Raw genomic sequence first — 23,464 nt, 5'->3', positions numbered from 1 at the left:
GATTTGTTTTTTGCTACATTTTTTTACTCTCGTTTGGAGAAGAGGATGAAGACAGGGATGCTCTCCAGAGAAAGGCGCGTTCAAATGGATTTATGTCCACTTTAACTGAAACAAAGGTCACTCGTTTTTTTCCTTCCTTTTCCCATGAAGTTGGATGTTGCATTGCTCCGATGCTTCTGAGGCGGAGCGAAAACAGGCTGTTCAAAGCCCACCCGCCCGCCCATCAGACACTCTGAGAAATAATGTAACTGAACATATCTGGAGGCTAACGATGAACATGGAGGTGATATCCTCTTATTGTGTATGATATTATGCTAATCCAGTTTAGGTGATACAACATGGAACCTGAAAATGGCTGAAACTAAAACCATGGACACTCTTGCATGCTCCCGTAAATTCATCATCAGCAATCAATACTATTTTTCCATCTTCTTGATCCATACTGACAAACACAGCGTCTGATCTCCAGGTTTTAGATAGCAGGGAGGACAGCATATATACATCCACAGGATACAGCATGAACAGACTGCAGGTTGTACAGAAAAGAACCCATGTCAGGATGGGTGTGATTCTAATGTCTTTACAATCAAACAAACCTTTCAATAGTCGACATACAATACTGTATGGCTAAGTATTACTCACTAAATATGGTGAACCAAGGAAAGAGATGAATTCAGAATAACCACAAGACACCTTTCCATTCTGTTGCTCTAGTTCAAGCATTAGAGATATCTTTGTTCCCCCAGTAACAAACACTGACGCACAAATAAACCTCAGTTAAAATAAAATAAAAAACATGTTTTCAAATCTTACTGTTTTGACTGACTAAAGAAGACAGTTATTAGTTTTAATCAGCTCTTTGTCCAGAGACATAATACCAGCTGCTTCTACCACACTGCTCTCTCTCAATCAGTTGCCCCTTGTAATTCTAATGAGAACAAATGGGGGTCACTTATCCTCTGGCTCAGTATCAGGCTTTCAGCTGTGCCTAGACTCAGAAAAGAAGCCACTGGTTGGTTGCTTGCATCCTCCAAGTGCCCAGTAGATGGCGCCAAAGTGTGACTGTTGTTCCCACTGCTTAGATCCAGGCACTGGCTTATGCTCTGTACTATGCGAAGGTATGGTGTTTTAACTGTATATACTGCACAGAAGGCAGTTTAGCCTATCTTATCCTTTTTTCTCAAAATTAGGATTAAATTCTGCCCATGCTCTCCAATAATAATGTCACAGTTCAGAATTACCTTGGTGGATGTTTATTGACATTGTTTTAAACCTTTTTAACTGTTTCATGCAAATCAGAGATGTAAGATTAACTTAATAAGATAAAATAATTTGTCAGTGCTTTCATGTACGAAACTTCCCATGTGAGAATTAACATGTCAATTCACTTGATTATTCCCATGGCTGTTTTAGTTTGTTTGTATTTTAAATCTCTCTTATGTTTGGACTTTTTGTAAATCACTACAGCAGCCCGTTAACAATGATGTACATTACAGTTAGTGTCTTGTAGATAAAAAAAAAGACAAATGTTTTAAGAGTTACATAATTGTTAATAATTAGATGAATATTGTCATTGATACCTAAATCATCAATATGAATATTTTGCTAATCTAACTCACCATGATTTAACAGCCATCTAATTACTAGGGCTGTATCCTCAGGTCACTGCTAATGAATTAAGTAAGAAAGAAGCCCAATCAATATTGTTACAATGCCATGCTTCAACTTATGGCCTGTGAAGAGCTTTGCACACTTAACTGGCCATATTATACAGTAGATCTTCAGGCCTGTCATCATTGTTTTTAACACAAGTCGTCAGTGGTTGAATTTATAAGAAAAAAAAGCATAGCTTTGATTTGTTGACATCCACTTGTGCTGTATAGCCAAATAAGATCTGATCTGATTCTGGACAACAACAAAAAAACAAGCACAATGTTTAGATTTTAACAGTTAACACAATCGATGCCTTTTTGATGACCAGGGAAAGAGACAGTATCCTATCATAGCCATGTAGTGGAGAGCCAATAGAGACCAGCATAGATGCAAAAGCCTGCTTACAGAAATCAGCAAATTGTGTCAGATTTTCTAACTGTTGCTCTTGCACATTGCCCTTGCCTATTTTTGAAACCCTAAAGATGTCCTGTTTGTAATTTAAAGCAATGATTTTTTCTGAACTCAGATGGAAAGTATTCTCCAATGACACTGATTATTTTGTCCTGTACACCCTCTTTTTTGAAACGAGTATGATGGAAATATTTTGAAATGTTTTGAAATGCAACGTGAGGTTTATACAGTACAACAGTGCCTGCACAATTGTGGATTATGAACCAAATGAGCGAAACGAATTATTTTGATAATGTGTTTTGGGAAAATGTCTTCTAGTATTTTGATCATCTCCATTAATTGAAACAGCCATGAGCTCAACACAAAAGGTGAAATCAGGTATTTAGCTCCCCAGTAAAGAACAGGCTTCTCAGAGCAAAACACTGGAATGGATGAGTAGGGTTAGGGTTAGGCTTATTGCTGGCAAACCTAACTATATTTTCTGCTCATATCTGTGCTGTCTTTACTTTACTCAAAAAAAAAAAAAGCCTCACCCCTTATAATTCCAATGCATTCAAAGCTGTATTAACTCAATTCACTCTTTCAAAGTCCAGCGCTATTCCCCCTAAGCCATAGACAGCAATACAGTAATATGCATTTCAAATGCTGCTAGCTGTATTCTCTTATCCTTGCCTACATGCTTTCTTACTAATGGCTACTGCACTAAGGTGATGTATAGTGAAGCAATCAATCTTTGCTCAAGGATTTAACAGAGGACCCTACCCAGGGTTCTACTCCTAGTAGAATTAGAATGATTCTATGGTTCTGCAGTATGTATCATTCTAATTCTACGGTTCCACTGCTCTAACCCCTTCTTTGCCAAATTATGCTGCCAATGCTTGTCTCAGGACTGACTGGAAAAGCTCCTCTGCTTATTTCTGTTTTGTAATGACAACTAAGCTACTGACCAGAGCTACTGACCAGAGCTACTGACCAGAGCTGCTCGAAAGTAGAATACTTCATTAAGATCAACATTTTCCTCAGGTTAAGTATTGGGAATTTGAATGAAAACAACAGTATTCTTGTCTGTCCATTTATCTAGTTGAGCACAATTTGTGGTGTTTTTTTGCACTTCTAGAAATTAGAATGGATTATGATTTTCAATTAAAACATTTCAATCAGTACAACTTGTAAAACTTTAACTTGACCAAATATCTGTGAAATCAGTAGCTTTCATTATGACTTGTTGTGAGTGATAGATACATGATGAACAACAGGGTTGGGGTCAATTCCATTTCAATAATTTCAAATCAACTCACCTATGCTGAAACGAAAACAGAGAAAATGAGGGCAGCCTTACTGCACATACGCCGGCAATCATGGCGGTCTGCACTGTGGTCAATGTGTTGAGGAATCATGGCGGCAGTCATATCGCTGAATGACGTCAAGCTGTAGGCGCAACATCTTTATGCACGTCCACTATTGAAATGGAATGCAGCCCAACCCTGGCTAACAATGACAGTGAGTTTATAATACAGTTCAGAATACACTCAAAATGAATGCATTATTGATGTTGGTTTGTTTGTGACCACCTGCAGACCTCATCTAGCTGTGGGGATCATCTCACCTGGCAGGCCAAGTATCTCAAACCAAACTTTTATTCAAACATTTTTTTTTTGGACTCAATCAGAAACACAAACCCACATGATGAGTTTCACCACAGCACGTGGGTCCTGTACGGTGAGATGGCAGGCCATGTTGGGTCCTGTACGGTGAGATGGCAGGCCATGTTGGGTCCTGTACGGTGAGATGGCAGGCCATGTTGGGTCCTGTACGGTGAGATGGCAGGCCATGTTGGGTCCTGTACGGTGAGATGGCAGGCCATGTTGTGATCTTTGTAAAGCTTCTCAGTGACCACACGGTACTGAACAAGAACAACTATGTTAATTCTCTCTCATTATGTCATAATGGGCTTGTTACCTGGACACAGATTAAGCCCAATTCAAGACTATATATGCCATTTAGCTGACTAAAAACTAAAAACCATCTTCAATGTAGATATTCCATTGACTGTGTGTTTTTGTTCAAGACTTATCCATGCCCGGAAAACTGCCCATAAAAGTTGATGATGCAATTTGCTCTTTTTGCCCCTGCTTTCTCTGAAGTTGTAATTAGATTTGACCACTGTATATCCTCATCCTATACCACTGGAGTATGCACCGTTGTGAGTGAAGGAGGAAGCCAAGGGAATGGTATGATTTTAATTCATTTTTGTGATGTGGAGAAAAAGGACTCAACTTTATTCATTCTGCTGTGATTGTGATGGACTCTTTGATGGACTTCATGGACTTTTTTTGCATAGTAATGCACCTCTGTAAAATAGTTAAGCTCTTTTCTATCTTTGTCATTTTTTGCCATTTGTACTTATTCTCTCACATAAATGTGTGCAGAAGATTCATATGAGAAATGAATTTGCATTGTATGAACGGAAAGGCTGTAAATCCAGTTTTTATTAAAGTGATCTGTCAAATGTAAATTGTGTTCGCTGTTTGAATTAATCAGAGAAACATAATAGTGTGGTTTGATTACAACACATTTAATAATAATAATAATAATAATAATAATAATAACAACTTTATTTGTATAGCGCTTTTCCTGCAAACGTTGCAGCTCAAAGTGCTTTAATCATGATATAATCTTAATTTAATTATTTAGTAACTTAAATGCAATATTAAAAGGATGGGTTTTTATCATCTTAATTTAATTATTTAGTCATTTAAAGGCAATATTAAAAAGATGGGTTTTTAGCCTTAACTTGAACATATTTGCTGAGGTTGCGTCCCTAATAGTTTCTGCTTGTACGAGATTCATCGTAAAAGGAGACATTCATCGATGATCGATTAATTGATCGATAAGGTCTTGGTCGATCACTTTTTTTTTTTTTTTTTTTTTCCGGAAAAAAAAAATAGGGCAGAAATAACAAGCATGTTTTCCTTGGGGAAAAAACTGTATTTGTGTTGCTATTGCACACATTCATTCATTCACATCCAAACTAGACACTACAGTCAGATAACAAGCCACAAGGCAGTGAGTAGCCTAAATTGTTTAACTTAAAAACACATTTTACGTTATAAATAAAAATATAGAAAATAAGTAACTCACCATAGGAGCAGTAAAAAAACAGTTACTCACAAATAGGAGGATGACTGAAAACGTTAGTGTCCTTAAGAGCGTCCAGCTTAACTTAAATTTAAACTCCAGCGAGAGACTGTAGGCGGCAGGCCTACTGGTTCTTGTTCAGAAAGATGATCATGTTAACATGTTCAGGGGTGAGAGACGAACGCAATCTGGTGACACGTGGACAAACTAATTTCCATTATTATTATTAAAAAAAAAGAAAGAAAAAAAAAAGTGATCGACCAAGACCTTATCGATCAATTAATCGATCATCGATGCCCACCCTGTCAACACAAAGTTGTTCATAAACTGTATACCAAACTAATACAAATAAAAAAAATACTTATAATATACATAACATATAAAATATATATACTTAAACCCAAATATCTTTCACTAAAGCACATTCTGTGGTTAAAATGTTGTGGCTCAGATATGATCAGGTGAGTCATGAACTAACCCTAACCCTCCTTTAGAGGGTTGTGTGAATCTCAGTCTCCCCTCCTTCAAGGGCGTAATATTATGATGCATGTATGTCAGGTATGATGATAATAATGTATGTATGTCAGGTATGATGATAATATAATGTATGTGTGTCAGGTATCATAATATTATGATGTATGTATGTCAGGTATCATGATAATATGATGTATGTGTGTCAGGTATCATAATATTATGATGTATGTATGTCAGGTATCATGATAATATGATGTATGTGTGTCAGGTATTCGCTTTCATCCGTATTTCCATCTGTGCAGATAAGAGAATGAGATAAGGAGGCCACTTAGTTTTTATATGCACAATGGTGCTGCAACCCAATTCTCCACCCTTTTCCCGAAGAGTGCACTTGTGCTCCACCCAAGCATGGAGTGCAGTAGCCCAAATGGATCTATTATGGTGATACCACACAAACAGAAAAGCAGCAATCTAGCGTACTGTTAACTTCTACATTGTAACTGTGACTGTTACTGGACATGCTAACTTTCCCTACTTGAGCCGTGGTGACAACCTCGCTGTCAAAGCAAGATGCATGACGACAGAAATGAACACTGATGTTTATAGAAGACATTGAAGTCTCGACTGAGGAACACTGCAGCTAAAAATAATTTGGAGTCTGTCAGCCTTAGGGTAATTTTGAAGGTCATCAACAAGCTTTCTGGAGGGGCCATGCTATACCTCTACCTAGTTTTACTAGGTTTACACCTATGCAGCCCTGTCAGATCTGTGATGGGGAGTGAATGATGGAAATACAGCCCATATAAGGATATGGGAGAAATTAATCTGTTCTGATTAATCCCAACCACCCTCAATGGCCTGCTCAGGACTATTCTGACCTCATTAATCTGGCTGGAAATATTATGTAACAATGAATTGCTGCCTGTCACCACATGATTGTTACCCTATTATATTTCAAGCAAACAAAAGGTTTGAAAAACCAGAGAGGTATTGAGGTAGAGGAATTCTGACAGTTATAATAAACCACTTTCAAAAAGACATCAAAGAGAAAACAAGAAAGAAAAGGAGGGCCAAGGGTCATGGAGGGCCAAGGGTCATGGTTTAAACATTCACTCTATATTTGCTGATTAACTATGAGACAGATCAACCCAGCCACATTGTTCATTCTGTACAACTGTCTGAAGCAAGGAGAGATTTCAGAGGTGAGGACTTATTTCATGTATGTGCTCTATTGATGATTTTGTCATTGAAGGTTGAATCAAATAGATTCAAACACTTAGATGTTGACCAGATTCACAGGCGTGCCCTGCTAGTATGATATGCTGTAGCCTGTAGACATTGTTTTTGTTGAGGTCATGACATTACTGTAATTCAATGCATTTACATTATCCTATCATAGGATTTACTTTAGAGGAAATTAGAGATGCCAATGGGAAAACACATGACATGTTTTTTCGGACCTGGCCACATCCTTACATTTACATTTTTGGCATTTAGCAGACGCCTTTACCCAAAGCGACGTATACACTTTGCCTTAGAGAACTGACTCCACGTGACTCCACATGTGAATAATTAACTGCGTAACTAAAGGAACTGCAGTGTTTGGAGTGGAATCTTTCTTAATGGGTTTGTGCCTGTTTGCCTGTTTACCTCTCTCTCTCTCTCTCTCTCTCTCTCTCTCTCTCTCTCTCTCTCTCTCTCCCTCTCTCTCTCTCTCTCTCCAGTGATGGGGTCGTACCTAGTCTTGGCCTCTGTTCTACTCTTCCTAGCAGGAAGGGGTGACGGTGGGCGGGTGCTGGTGTACCCAATAGATGGGAGCCACTGGATCAACATGAGGATTCTGGTAGAGGCCCTGCACACCCGGGGCCACCAGATCACCGTCCTGCGCTCCTCTACCAGCTGGTATGTGTCTGAACTCTCCCCCTACTACACCTCCATCACTGTGCCCCAGGAGCATCCACAGAACATCGAGAGCCAGGAGTTCATGTCTGGCTTCCTTAAAAGGGCTGTGGACATCCGCAAGGACGAGGGCACCCCCTGGGCCTTCCTGGCATTCTACGGGCATTTGTTCAGCATGCTCAGACAGAACAACGGGATTGTAGCCCAGTCGGTTGTCACCATGTTTGAGAATAAGACTCTGATGCGGGAGCTGAAACAGGCGGAGTATGACTTAATGCTGACCGATCCGGCGTTTCCTGCTGGAGTGTTGGTAGCCCACTATCTCCAGCTGCCCCTGGTATTGAACGTCCGCTGGCTGTTCAATGGAGAGGCACACTTTGGCATCGCTCCCTCACCCTTCTCTTACGTCCCACATCTCTTCTCCCAAAACACTGACAAGATGGACTTTACACAGAGAGTTAACAACATTTTCTACTATGGCATCGTCCTCTATATCCATCACTTTGTCACCAACCCCCCCTACCAGGCCGTGTGTGACCGGTACTTTGGCCCCAATGTGGACGTCATGTCCCTCATCCAGGGAGCAGATCTGTGGCTGATGCGCGTGGACTTCATCTTTGAGTTTCCACGGCCTACCATGCCCAATGTGGTCTACATGGGGGGATTCCAGTGCAAGCCCTCCAAACCTCTCCCTGCTGAGTTAGAGGAATTTGTGCAGAGCTCTGGAGAACATGGGGTCGTGGTTATGTCTCTGGGCACCCTGCTGGGTGATCTTGGTCCTGAGAGGGCTGAGGTTGTTGCTTCTGCGTTCGCCCGCCTGCCTCAGAAGGTGGTGTGGAGACACCTGGGAGAGAGGCCCTCCACCCTGGGCAACAACACACTACTGGTCAAATGGCTGCCTCAGAATGACCTGCTGGGCCACCCTAAAACCAGGGTCTTTTTCACACACGGGGGCACCAACGGGGTCTACGAAGCCATCTACCATGGAGTCCCAGTGTTGGGGATCCCTCTTATCTTTGACCAGTTTGACAACTTGGTGCGTCTGAGGGCCAGGGGCGTGGCTGAGGTGGTAGAAGTGACCACGTTGGAGGTGGAGTCTCTGACACAAGCTCTAAGGAACATTCTGGACCCAGGGAAGCCCTACAGAGAGAACATGCGCAGGCTGTCTCGGCTTCACCACGACCGACCTCTCAAACCCTTGGACAGCGCCATCTTCTGGTTAGAGTTTGTCATTAGACACAAGGGTGCAGCACACCTGCGTACTGAGTCTTACAAGATGCCCTGGTATGCCTATCACAATGTCGATGTTGTGGCGCTGTTGGTGGGCACTGCTTTGCTTGTACTTACTCTGGTTGGAATTTCCTGTAGATGTCTAGTAAGATGCTTAGTAAGGAGGAGAAAGTCCAAGTTGGAGTGAATAGATTACTTAATGTTGAGTGAAACACGGTACTGCTGGTAATACAGTATATCCAGAGATAGCTTACAGCGACAGATATTGAGAAAATATTTTAAAGGGATAGTTCACACGATGGACCCTAAGTTAGCATGTTTGCATGTCATGCCTGAAACAATTCATAAATGTAACATTTAAATCTAGTTATTGAGTCTTGTCAGAGAATTTGAGATGATTTAGCATCTTTCATATTCATATTTCAAACATGCTAATTTAGGGTCCATTGACTTCCATTAGTATTAGTCTTTTATGCTAACAGTGAGTGTAACATAAACAATGTCTGGAGTGAAGTCTATCTTTGTCCATAGACTCCTTTCAGGGTAAGGAACCAAATATGAATGATTTTGTTATTTTGGTGAACTGTCCCTTTAAGTACTGTATTTTAAAATGAAAATGACTTTGAAATGTAGGTCACATATCATCATTACTTGGATTATTTTCATTACCTACATTACCTACATAGTTTAATCTAATCGAATCTAAATTAATATCATGAAATTGTTTTGCATTTTACTGGTGCTATGTACTATATATCATAAATACATATTACTTTCATAATGTAATGACAAAGTATATAACAATATGGTGACAAAATATGATATCAATTATTTTGTAATTCACATGATACTGAGGCAACACTAGCAAGGCCTTGAACCGGCTACAACATGTCCAAAACTCAGCTGCCAGGATCCTCACCCGCACTAAACCCTGGTATTCCATCACCTCTATCATCTTCTTTATAACAGATAACACTTGACTCTGTATGCTATTTCACAACTTTCATGAAAACAGGAAATCTGTTTCTTGTTGTTTTGCCAGTTCACTGAACTTACTCTCAGCCACCAAAAAATAACTGTGTATCATTCTCATTGAAACCATAATGTTCCAACAGTTTGTCAATGATCAATGAAGGCCTGTTAATAATTTGTTAACACGTTTATTTGTAAATGTGAACAAGCTATCTGTCTGTACAGTATGTCTTCGCAGGAACATCTAAAGTACACAATGACTTATTACAACACTAAATGCTGATTGACTGGAGGAACATCCAGTGTATTTTTTCAACCCATCATATTTACAAACGAAATACTTAGAAAGCATTTAAGTATGGAGAAATTACGCACAAAATAAACATAATGAAATAACTTCCTCATATTAGCAAAGAACAGTGGGCTTATTCAAACGAAGCAAAATCAAAGAGTGAAAGAATCAGAATAAATATAGCCAAACTTACTAGTTTTACAGTTTTACAGAGGAAAACTTTGGTCACTGAATGTGACGGTTGAGCATCCTTCCAGCCAACTGAATGACAGAGTTGCGAGCTTGTTGGTAGAATGGGCTTAACTGTGCAAAAAGCTTCTCGTCACCATGAAGATACATCAATGGGTTGATGGCACTGTTCAGACACACAAGGGCTCGACTGACTTGATGAGCGATATAAATGCTACCAAACCATTCATGACACGTGCCTTGTATTTTCAATATCCTAGTCTTCAGGTTCAGATTCCTGAATACATGAAAAGATATGTAACAAACTGAGAAAAGCAGAGTCAAAATCAATAAAAGTTTCAAGCATCTCTGCTTCATCAATTTGTCAATATTTGTTTTTGTGCACAGAGCCACAGCAACATGTCCATAGCAACCCAATATGACGAGCAGGGGGATACAAAATCCAGTCAATGTCCGTCCGATGCTGTAGCTCAGATATTCCTCCAGAAGGTTGTCTGAGGTGGTATCAAAGCACTGTTCTGAGGAGTTTACTTTGGTTTTGTCAAAGAACATATCAGGGAGACCTTGAATGCTCACCAGAGTCCATACAACAACTGTGATGGCCACAGAATGGGTTGTAGTGATTCTCCCCATGACTCTCATAGGATGGACAATGCTAAGGTACCTGTACACACTAATACATGTGAGGAAGCCAATGCTGCCATACAAATTCAAACTGAAACAGAATCTTATCATCTTGCAGAAGACTTGTCCATAGATCCAGCTTCTGTTTGCAGAGTAGTATGCAAACAGGAATGGGAGGTTGAGCAAATACAAAATATCTGCAACTCCCAGATTCAAAACAAAAACATTTATATTCCCAAGTTTCTTCCAGTTCACGAACAAGGATTTCAATCCCCAACCATTAGCAACCATACCAATGATGAATACCAACATGTACACTGTAGGTAAGAACGTGTCAGTGAAGTCAAAGTCCACATATCCACAGGAAATGTTTCTTTTCATTTTCTCTTCTCAGAATCAGTGAATATCTTTTCACCTCATAAATTGAATGAGGACTTTTCTGTTGCTCAGTTTCCAAACACTTATACTAAGTGGTTATTTTCACAGCCCTTCAGTGTTTTTCTGGCACAACATATTTATTGGAAATTCCCACATCGTGTGTAATATACAGTATCATTTGCGTACATCAGTTGAGGAAACTTCCTGTCTCTCAGACTGCTTTACTGCTGCAAACAGGAAACATGGTACACATGGTGTGACATACAACATAAACGACTGTATTGTAGTCTGTAGAGCCTACTTTAACTGGTAGCCAGTAATTTAATAACAGATGATATAACAGATTTCTTTCAGTTACGGATTAGAAAAAAGAGGATTTGAAAGAATTTGTGGATTTTAGAAGTGGATTTGAACACAGTTTACTGCAGTTATTGACTAATGTATAATACTTGACATCATGACAATTGTAATGTAATGTTTTCACACCACATAGAATTTAGAGATTTTGAGATATAGGAAGTTGTCATGAATTGTTTATTGTTCAACTGTCAGTTTCATAACCACCTGTTGTTAACATGAATCCCCATGTAGTTTGACTACATTTGAACTGATACAGCAAACCAGTGGTAGCCACTAGATGGCATACTTCTCTGACGTTCATGATGTCTCTCAGTGAATCTAAAGCAGACCTGGTCGGCACAGCTTGGGATTCCATGGAAATTATAGGGAACTATGTGTGAAAGAGGCTTGAATGTTGAAATAACAGTTATACCATGTTCATTGATAAAATGACATAAGGGATGAAAAGGGGGGATGGCAGTTTTAGAAGGGGGATGATGAAGCGCTGGACTGAGGAACAGAATAGGCACAGCACATCGCCACAATAGCGATTCTTTTTTATACTTGTTGTAAATAAAAGTTCTATGATGCATTGAAATTACATTAAACTAAGATAATAAGACCCAAGATAATAAGACCAACCGGTAAGTCAGTTGGCGCAACCACAATTAATGCCACTATATGAAATAAATACTGTTATTTAAAGCTCCAAGATGCTCTAAAATGCTCTAAAATGTCTTATTTTTAATAATTTTAGATGACACTGTCAGTGCAGGAAAAAGCAGCCCAAAAACAAATGTCTTAGACACTAGACAATCTAATAGATATAGATAGATATAGATAATAGATTTAACTTAATTAATAAATAATAGGGTTAGGGAAAATATAAATACTTTTACAAATAATTGGTTGCACCACCTGACATTTTTTTGTTAGAAATACAGTAATAAATTTAACAAATGCGGGATGTTTAAGCTTTTAGAAGCCTTATTCGTCATTGACCCACATACTATGGAGCTAGTAGGAGTTGAGGCTTTTAAAAAAAATTGCTAAAACACATCTCTTCTCCCTGACCTGAGGTGAGCCTGCCTCCCGATGCTGCACTTTTTGCACTTTTATTTCTATTGCACCTTGCAATCTATTTTATCTGTTTTTTTTAAAATCTGTATTTGATCTTATTTTATCTTGTTTTTCTCTTTTACCAGTGTTTTCTCTTTTTATCTGTTAAGCACTTTGGGCGGCTCTTTTGTCGTTGTAAATGTGTGCTATATAAATAAACCTTACTTACTTACTTAGTATAACAATACATTAGATCTTACTGACAGGGAGTTACTGTGGGCTGCATAGTGCACATGCACAGATTGTATATGGCGTAGAGAGAGAGAGATGAGTACCAATGAAAATAGGAACAACTCCAATTTGTACTGTATTTACTGAATATTGTACAATATACAAAATAGCACAAACTCTACACAAAGCATTTAAAATATAAACTCGGGAAAAAAGTTTGGAAATGTGTGTTTGGTTGATTATTTCTCTGTTGTTACAATGCTAATTGGCATTGTATTTTATATAATTGGAAAGCGTGTTTATTTACCTTTACAATGATGTCCAACTTGTAAAGCCCAATTTATACTTCTGCGTCGAATTTACACGCGGCTACGCCGTAGCCTACACAACACAAGGGCTCTCCCAATTATCATGGAATCATCAAGGATCATGCATCTGTGGGATGAGCAGCACAGCTGATTATGTGGGTAGCGCCCAAGTAAAATTCCAAAATTCTCTACCATTGCTAAACAGTGTATTCTCCTGTTGGTATTCACTCTTGTTTTGAGCTCCAGCTGCTGCCAATCAGGTGCCTGATTGTGGAACCTGAACATGTGGGGGTCATGTTCAGTGATGAGTCCAGGTTCTGTCTGTGGAAGTTGGATGGTAGGGACAAAATATGGAGACGACGTGGAGAACGCTATGCTGATTGTTGCACCAATCGAGTAACAGCTTTTGGTGGGGGCAGTGCCATGGTGTGGGGCGGTATCTCCATCACTGGCAAAACAAGGCTTGTCATCATTGAAGGCCATCTCAATGCAGTGAGATATCGGGATGAGGTTCTGCAGCCAGTGGCGATCCCATATCCCCACAATCAGGGACCTAACTCCATCCTCCAAGATGACAACACTGCCCCCACAGAGCCAGGGTTATCACAGAGCCAGGGTTATCACAGACTACCTCCAGAATGTGGGAGTAGAGAGAATGGAATGGCCTGCCAAGAGTCCAGACCTCAACCCAATTGAACAATCAGTTTGGGCGTGCTATACGTGTTAGAGTGACCAACACAACCATGCTGGCTGACCTGTAACAACTCCTGGTTGAGGAATGGAATGCCAGGTTGGTGTGTGACCAGGCTGGTGACCAGCATGAGGAGGAGGTGCCAGGCTGTTGTGGCTGCGTATAGATCTTCCACCTGCTTCTGAGGCTCCTTGCGGTGTATTAAATGAATAAAGTGTACAATTGTCAATATGTCTTGTTTGTTCCTTGTTACTGATAGAGAGTTCAATCATCCAATCCACCAAACAACTCAAAACAAGAATGAATATTAAAAGGATTAAAAGGAATATTAAAAGGAGAATACACTGTTTAGCATTGGCAGATAACTATCATGTTTAGCATTAGCATTGACACATTTCCAAACTTTTTTTCCAAGATTATATACTGTATAAAAAAGACACAACATATGAAATAACTGACAATAACAATTTTACAATGTTTGAAAAAGATATGAAAAGTTGATATTTACAGCGACATGGATCATAAGTGCATTTCATCAGGCTACAAACATACAAGGAAAATGTACAAATAACATATTGCATAATGTCAAGATACAGGAACCTATACAGTAGCCAACCTGTCAAAGGCTGGAGTCATTCCGCAAAATAAATTCTCAAAAATGAAATCAACAATGTGAGTTGTATCCACTTCATATTTGCTATCGACAGGAGCAAAATATATCATAATGACCAATCGAAGACAACAAATATGTCTGGTCAGATGTCTTCTATACAAAGACTACAGTTGGTTGATTGGTCAAAAATACACTTTTGGAATGTTTAGAGGAATATTGCCTGCATGCCTTGATTGCGCTCACATGATATATACTGCTTATATTGATTAAAGGCCATTTGATAGGCCCATGTGTTATTTGCATGTTATAGATGTGACTTAAAGATGAATAATAACTGTGTTCTGTTCCTGAGTAGATTTGTCATGGGGAGGGGACACACAAAGTGAGACATAGGGCCAGACATGTCTACAAGGTGCAGGTGCAAGGAGAGAAGAGGAAGTATCTGACGCATGAGAGAGGTGTAGTGAGCCGTTTCCCAGAAACCTCGCCTCTCGTTCTTATCTGGCGCCTTGTGCCCCCACCACACCATCACCACACGCCCAACCACACAACGTTGCTGAACTGTGTATGATTTGCAAATGTTCTTTGGTTAGCACATTCTATGGTTAAAATGTTTTGGCTGTGGGAACTAGAAATGAACACAATCATTTCAGATGAGCAATGGGAGACTTCATGCAGTCAGGGACATAAGGTAACCAATAGCCCAAACTGGAAGGAATTTGGATGAAAAATTAAAATGAGATACTTTTACACTCCACTTATAACATCGAAATGGAGCACCACCTCAGATCACTGCTGGAGGGGTTGTGACATGGTTGGAGATCACACGCATATATTTTGGGACTGCCCAAAGATATTAGAATACTGGCAAAATATAGATTTTTATTTTTTATTTTTTTTAAATGTCTCTCTATAGATCTACCTCTAGAACCATCACATTTCATATTAGGGATACTCCCAGCTGATCTTGAAGAAAACAGCCAAACATACCAACTGAGAATCCTTCTCTTAATAGCTGACAAGGCAATCACAACCTCCTGGCTGAAGCCACACCCCCCCAACAGTTATACAATGGAGGGAAAGAATCCAACAAGTCTACAACATGGAACGTACAACAGCACTATTGAAATTAAAATTAGACACATTCCTTAATAGATGGTCATCCATTGCACTACATTTTCATTTGATCTGACTGATATGCAGATGTGTTTATTTATTTATTATTTTTATTTATTTTTTCCCTTTCTTTTCTCTTACCATGGTTGGTTGTTGTTATTGTTGCTGTTGTCACACTGCTGTTGTTGTTGATAATGGTGATAATGATTATGTTTATTGGCTGTTGTGGTTGTTAATGCCAGCGAGGAAATTAGGGATTAATTTTTGTTGTTGTTGTTTGTTTTTTCTTCTTTTACTTTATTGTTATTATTTATTTTTAAGAAAGATATTCATGGACTGTTATTCTTTTGCGACTTACCCGTGACACCTTTATGTAACATCAATATGTTGTGAAATATTGTTTGACTGCACTTGATAAAAGAAAATGATAATAAAAATGTAAAGTAAAAAAAAAGAGATATCATGAATAGGTGAGTCATGAACCTCTCCTTCAGAGGGGTTTGTGAATCTCAGTCTCCTACCAGTACTGCCTTCCTACCCGACAAGCTCAACCACTTCTACGCTCCTCATCATGTATACAGTGGGTGCAAAAATGTGGGCACCCCTAGCCAAAATGCCTTTTGCAATTAATATCTAAGTGAAAAGAAGCAAACCTAACCTCTAAATGGTACAAAATTAAACATGACACATTTCATCATATTTTAAAGCAAGATACATTTTTATATATTTTTTACTTTTTACAGTTTCAACAGTTTCTACAGTTACTTTTTACAGTTAATAAAACAAGGAAATAGGCCTTGTGCAAAAGTTTGGGAATCCTGTCAACTAGTACTTTTTTTACTCTTTTTTATTTTATTTTTTGGGAAGTGAACTAACCTGATTCTGACATCCTTGGACAACTGTTTAGAAGAACCCATATTCGGAACATGCACTAGGAACATGACTTGGTATTCTCCGTGGTGAACAAGCTGCAGTACATACAACAGCATGTGTTAAAGGGAGCAAGACGCGAATCTACCGGCATTTGACTCATGAGTGAACGGCGATAATAGGTAGATATAGGTAGATAACTAGCTTAAGCAGCATAAACACAGCACATTTTGTTTGACAAAATACCTCACTTTTATCATTAGATATAGCTATGAGCTATTTTCCCAGTTATAGCTGTTGTTAGCTCAGGTGTATGGAGGGGGGGGCGTTAGTGTGGAGACACTAGGTAGAGCAGAAACTAGGCCAAATGCAAAGAAACAAGCCAAACTATTTAAGCAATATCACACGAGAGGGAGTGTGTTATACTGAATATCAGCACGGCTGTGATTCGGTCGTAGGTACGAGGCCGCAGGCCGAGTACGGAAGACAATCACAGCCGTGCTGATATTCAGTATAACACACGACCTCGAGTGTGATATTGCTTTTATACAACAGTTCTACAGCGCAATTTATTAGTTAACAGTAATAAGTGACAACAGATTATGATTTGTTTGTTTATTTAATCATTTATTTTGGCTCCGTCAAGAAAAAATAGTTCCGCAACGGGACTGTTCAACTAGCGAAGTTTCCCACAGAAGTGGGGAAAAAAACGTCAGATCAGATATATAAACGGGTTATTTTGATAAACCGGATACATTTTGTGAATATATATGGTTACTTTCTCGCCTGAAAACATATTAAAACTTCATAAAATTATATATTAACACTTGTAGAGCCAAATTACAGCTTTTAGCCAATGGCGGCCAAAATTGAGGATTTAAAAACGGAGAGTTTTGCTTTGCTCGCTGATTGGCTAATGTCTTCTTAGTAACAATGTAGTCTAATTAACGGTAATTTAACACCTGTGCGGCGGAGTGATACCTATAGTTAAAAGTCCCAGTGCTGTTATACTATATATCGTAACTCATGGAATGCCTCTTGTCCAATCAAATTACTTGGTCGGAACTAACTGTTGTATAAAACAGGGTAAACACCTATGCAATGACGCTTCTCTAACCAGGATGCCTATGTGTTTACATTAGCCTAGGGATGCAACCTCAGCAAATATTTTCAAGTCAAGACTGTTTGTCAACGTTTGCAGGAAAAGTGCTATACAAATAAAGGTTATTATTATTATTATTATTATTATTATAATAATACGTTTATATGTGTGCACAGATAGCTGTTGTGGTTGACCACAGCTGGAACAGAAGTCATGGCCCTGTGTTTGAGAATTGTTACTTTGGGTCAGAGAATAAATGGTAAAAAAAATAAAAAAGCTGAGAGAGAAACTCAAGTAGAGATTCATTCATTTCATAACATGACCAACTGTAGAGGGTTTAGCTGAGTCGGGGTAGAGGGTTTATAGTCCAGTCAATCTAACAAAAAAAAAGGCCCAACCCAGGAGAAATTGCAATAGTAATGTTTCATAGTTTTTATTGTTCCTAATACCCTCCTGCATCATATATTAAAAGTCTTACTTGATTAATTTATTGGATCATACTTTTTTCAAGGTCAAAAGAGGTTAAACAATGTTTTAGAGTGACGCCATCTGGGTAAAATGGTGTTAATATTGGAGGGCCTATGTATACCTATCCAACATATTTGATGTATTTTCCTATGTTTTGGGGGTCAATCTTTCCAATAAAACACTTTTTCAGAGGATATTCTTAAGTCTTATACCTGTATTAGGGGTACAACTACCCCAACACCCACTTATTTGCCAAATGTGACGCCAGACAATGTTTTCATCAATCAGTTGCCTACATAAACTCTCCGTTTTTTACATATTCTGAAACTACAGATTGTAAGCTTTCAAATGATGTGTCATACATTGAAATCGGACATAAATTGAAGACGACACAAGTATTTGAATGTTGGTACACCTCAAACACAGAATGGGAGAAAAGTCACAACAAACGCTGCTAACAGCTAGCGGCTAAGAATGGCACATAGCTACGAACATCTAACTGCATTTTTATAACATCACAACATGCTGAGAGAACATCAACATGCTAAAAACACATAACTACACATAATTAGATGATCACACAGTCCTTGCTTTTGAACACGAACAAAAAAGAGAGTATAGGCCAATGCACACGGCGTGCGATTTTGTCGCACGACAACATTTGATTCTCAATTCACACCACCGAAGTGTGTGGGTGTGAATGGAGAATCGAATGTTGTCGTGCGACAAAATCGCATCGCACGCCGTGTGCATTGTCTCATTCAAAACAATGGAATTGAATTCGGCGGTGCGACAAAATCGCCGCCGTGTGCATTGGCCTTATGTTTACAAGTCAAGTCTCCCTTACCAGTAGCCTAAGGCAGAGGAGAACAGTGAATTCAATCCACACGTTATAAGTATTTAGTGATCGTTAAACTTTATTAGGCCTATATTGAGTGGTTACTTTAAAACTTAAAGTTGAGTGTTATGAGAAAAAAAAAAGAAAACCAAATATTGTTGACACAATAAGTTTCACTTTAATTTTCTGTGACTAGTTTATCCCTAGACTGGCTTGCGTCACAAATGTTCCTTATCATGTGTCACGCCTCACCCCCATCCTGTGAAAGATATTATTGGTCCCCCACAATATATCACTGTAAACACAACTTGATGCATCATTGATGTAATTTCAATAAAAATACACAATGAAAACACCACTCTCAGTCTGTCATTGGTAAGTAGTTCAAACACAGATGTTAGACATTTCTCAAAATCAAAATGTCTAGTTGACAGTCTGTATCACCTTGGGTTTGGCTGAAGTGCTGCAGTAGCTGAGAAACTTGAGGTACATGGATTCACACCTGGGCACTTCATGCAATATGTTGCTGATAATGCTGACCATAATATTTGAACAATTGATGGCCATGGAACGTTCTATGGCATGGGAATTATTGTATGCATCACCCGCAAAATTGAACAAGCTTCCATCATTACACGTATCAAGTTGACAGCAAAGGACCTAACAGATGTCGGACGCATTAACATTGTTCCATATGTACAGAAGTCTCGGTGCCCAAAATGCTCGAAGGAAAAGCAGTTGCCAGGGCCATACGAGGTAATTTCCTGGTTGATGGAGCACTGAACACCCTACTGGCAGCGAAAACTTTTCATGTCAAACTGCCTGTCCCAAACAAAGCAAACTATGCTGTGGACTCAGAGGATGTGTCAGAGTTGACTCAAGATGGTACCGTTGCTGATGACAGCGAGGACACCGTTTCTGATCAGCCAGATGGAGAATCCACAGACCATGCCAAAGTACCAGAGGAACTAGCAGAAGCCTCAGATCTGTATGACAGTGTTATGGCTGCCACCGCAACCGGGACAAATGCAAGTGCACTACTCCAGATCATAGCTCAGCGTTTGGGGGCAGAGAAGACAACCATGGTAGATGACCGGCAGCAGCACTGTGGCTACAGTACATGGAGATGATCGACCTAGTCCGTGCATTCATTGGATCGGAGAGAACTGGAAATTGGGATCAGCACCTTGATACCCTGACAGACATGATGCCATTCAACTTGTATGTAAAATCATTGACCATATACCTCCAGAAAATGCACCAACTAGAAGACACACATCCCCAAGTTTACAAACGATTTCAGGAAGATGGTCTGCAAGTTGTTCGTTGATCAAACGAATACTGGGCCGGACTATCCCCCGACCTTGTAATAGAACAAGCCCTCATGCGAAGTATGAAAACAACCGGAGGACTGACACAGGGAAGGAGTATGTCTGAAACACAACGTTTGGTCTGGGTTCTTTCCAACCCTGCAACATCTGAAATCAACAATGCAATGAAAGAAGTGACAGGGGTAAACTATGAAACTAGTGAACAGCACAAGGACCTTTCTGCATCAAGACAGGCACGAGACAACGCTGACACTATCAAAATACTTAAAAAATTGTAAATATAAAATTGTTGGAGTCACAAAATCCGTTTGCCGGGTATGAACACCTTCAGCACCTAATCACTGGTGTGACAGCCCATAATGCGGTGAATGTGGACCATTCAAAAGAGGTTGGTAGAAGGGTCTTAAAAGACATGGTAGGGAAAAAGGTGACAGAATATACCTTCAAGAGGAAAGCACATGCAGTCACCATGGATACTAAATCCACAGTCAAACTGAACAAAGAAGAAGTTGTCCATATTGATCATCAAGTTACAGGTTGTTTGCAACATCTTATTTGCGCATGCCATGCTTGGCTGTGATACAACATCCAGACTCTTTGGGGTTGGGAAAGGGGTATCTCTGTGTCTGGTTAGAGAAAGCGACTCATTCAGAGTACAGGCCAGCATTTTTCAAAAACAATCTGCTACCAAGGAAGAAATTGCTGCTGCAGGGGAAAGGGCAATGAACTAATATACCAATATACTAATACTAATCTACAAAGGTGCCGAAATGGATTCTCCCAATGACCTCAGGCTGAAAAGTTTCTATACTAAAGTGACTGACAGCAAAACGGCTATCCACCCTTGCAACTTGCCACCAACATGGTCGTCTGCCATGCTTCACAGCTTCAGAGTGTACCATCAGGTTCAGGAATGGATGGGAAACTCGCATCAGAGGAATGGGGCTGGAGGATCCAAGACTCATGCCTCATTCCCATCCATTCCGATCAGGACCCTGCTCCTCAATACTTGTTGGAGCGTGTGCACTGTAATTGCAAGTCAGGTTGTGGCACTATGCGCTGCAAATGCCGTTGTCAAGGACTTGATTGCTCTGTAGCCTGTTCAGAATGCAGAGGTGTATGCGCGAATATGTCGGCACAACATTTGGATGAGGACATGGAGTGAAGGTTACATGTAGGCCTACGGTAAAGGCATATTTCAAGCTTGGTCTAAAAACAGTTTTTAATAGGTTTATAGGTTTATATGGTTCATTTCTCATTTAAGGGTTTAATCTGTATATGATATGCAACATGGTTTTCATGGAAAAACATTAACATTTCTGTATGTTCAGAAATGTCAATGATAATAAATGTGTTATAAACTAATTTGATTGACTTTGTTTGAATAAAATAAAATAAAACTATAAAATAAAATAAAAAACAACTATATAATTTTGGGTTAAGGGTACCCCCAAGGGGGTAATGGCCGTTTTCTCAAAAATAGTTTTTTCTAATTTTAATTAATTTTGCCATTTAGCAGACGCTTTTATCCAAAGCGACTTACAATTACGAATTACAGGGACATTCCCCCTGGAGTAACTGAGGGCTAAGTGCCTTACCCAAGGGCACACTAGTAGTGGTGTGGCTTCAGGTGGGATTTGAACTCACAACCTTCCGATCCCAGGTCCAACTCACTATCCACTAGACCACCACTACCCCATACTCATTTTTTTCTCATACTCTGAGCCAGAAATCTCCACTTCAGTAGCACTTACATACACCAAACTTTCCAGTTGTATTCCTATCTACATTCCGAGGTCTGCTATAGAGGGGTTTGTTAATATATCATTCATAGCCTGATTTAATGTAACATTTACTCCTACAAAACATGGCAAAATGTTATAGAGGACCTTGACTCTAATATGACAACAAGATGAAACAAGAATTTTTAACCTGGCTTTATCCAATGTTCAGATTTCTGATTTTGAATGTTATGCAGATTAGCACATATTTCATTAGATAATGCCTAATTTGCATATTTAAACATCATATTTCAGAAAACTTGTAATACAAAAAATGTTAGTCTTAATGTAAGTGATTAACTGGTGAAGTTTCATGGTGATATCTATTAGTTAATTGTTTTATCCTATGAACTGGCTGTGTTGCGCCTGGCACAAAACCCCAAATTTTCGACCCCTGAATTTACCTTGATCCAATAAATATTAAGACTAAGGCTTTTAATATGTTATTTGGTTGTCCCTAGGGATCACAAAAAAACTTGAATGATTACTATTGCAATTTCCCCTGGGTTAAACCACAGATTGACTGGACTATTAGGTGAGTCGGGGTAGAGGGTTTAGGTGAGTCGGGGTAGAGGGTTTAGGTGAGTCGGGGTAGAGGGTTTAGGTGAGTCTGGGTAGAGGGTTTAGCTGAGTCGGGGTAGAGGGTTTAGGTGAGTCGGGGTAGAGGGTTTAGCTGAGTCGGGGTAGAGGGTTTAGCTGAGTCGGGGTAGAGGGTTTAGCTGAGTCGGGGTAGAAGGTTTAGGTGAGTCGGGGTAGAGGGTTTAGGTGAGTCGGGGTAGAGGTACGTAGGTGAGTCGGGTTGGAGGAGGGTGTGGTACAGCACCTATGATCCTGAATCACGCTGAAGGTTTACACGGAACAATTGGGAATTAAATGGCGAATGAAAACCTAAATAATTATAGCTACCGCTGGTATAATTTAAGTGGGTACTACTGATAAACGTTTGTGTCAAACGAGGTCACGACCAAACCACATGATAGATTATAGGTGATTATAGGTAGATAACTAGCTTAAGCAGCATAAACACAGCAAATTTAGTTTGACAAAATACCTCACTTTTATCATTAGATATAGCTATGAGCTATTTTCCCAGTTATAGCTGTTGTTAGCTCAGGTGTATGGAGGGGGGGGCGTTAGTGTGGAGACATTAGGTAGAGCAGAAACTAGGCCAAATGCAAAAAAACAAGCCAAACTATAACAGGGTAAACTCCTATCCAACGACGCTTCTCTAACCAGGATGCCTATGTGTTTAGTGGTGTGCCGTCAGGGCCAGCAAGGCCTTCTCTGCTGGCCTAAACATCATCAGAATATACATTTTATTTTAATATATTTTTTCCACAAATATGTATTAATGATTCCCCATAGTCTATTCTCTTCATTTCATAGCTTTCCTTCTGGTTGCGCTGCTTCCAGTCTCCGATTGAGATTTGGAGGGCTGGCCTTTATGTTGGAGCTTT

At 39.5% G+C, this 23,464-nt stretch overlaps 2 protein-coding genes across 2 annotated transcripts; one reads left to right on the top strand and one right to left on the bottom strand.

Annotated features, from left to right (window-relative positions):
* Nucleotides 1-6,855: 6,855 nt before the first annotated feature.
* Nucleotides 6,856-9,664, top strand: LOC308160087 (UDP-glucuronosyltransferase 2A2-like). The gene is made up of 2 exons (XM_080533953.1): nucleotides 6,856-6,878; nucleotides 7,401-9,664. The coding sequence occupies exon 2, from the start codon at nucleotides 7,403-7,405 to the stop codon at nucleotides 8,990-8,992; it is 1,590 nt and encodes a 529-aa protein (XP_080390079.1). The 5' UTR covers nucleotides 6,856-6,878; nucleotides 7,401-7,402; the 3' UTR covers nucleotides 8,993-9,664.
* A 151-nt stretch (nucleotides 9,665-9,815) lies between these two features.
* LOC308160088 (P2Y purinoceptor 1-like) lies at nucleotides 9,816-11,263 on the bottom strand (the record flags this gene model as incomplete). The annotated part of the gene is made up of 1 exon (XM_080533954.1): nucleotides 9,816-11,263. The coding sequence occupies one exon, from the start codon at nucleotides 11,261-11,263 to the stop codon at nucleotides 10,295-10,297; it is 969 nt and encodes a 322-aa protein (XP_080390080.1). The 3' UTR covers nucleotides 9,816-10,294.
* Between the last annotated feature and the right edge of the window lie 12,201 nt (nucleotides 11,264-23,464).

This window comes from Nansenia antarctica (genome assembly GCF_963989245.1).
Source record: "Nansenia antarctica genome assembly, chromosome: 6".
Lineage (NCBI taxonomy): Eukaryota > Metazoa > Chordata > Actinopteri > Argentiniformes > Microstomatidae > Nansenia > Nansenia antarctica.
This window is presented reverse-complemented; position numbering and strand designations above follow the sequence as displayed.

Excerpts from the sequence above, each read along its gene's own strand:
- LOC308160087 (XM_080533953.1), top strand. The coding sequence starts at position 7,403 with ATGGGGTCGTACCTAGTCTTGGCCTCTGTTCTACTCTTCCTAGCAGGA.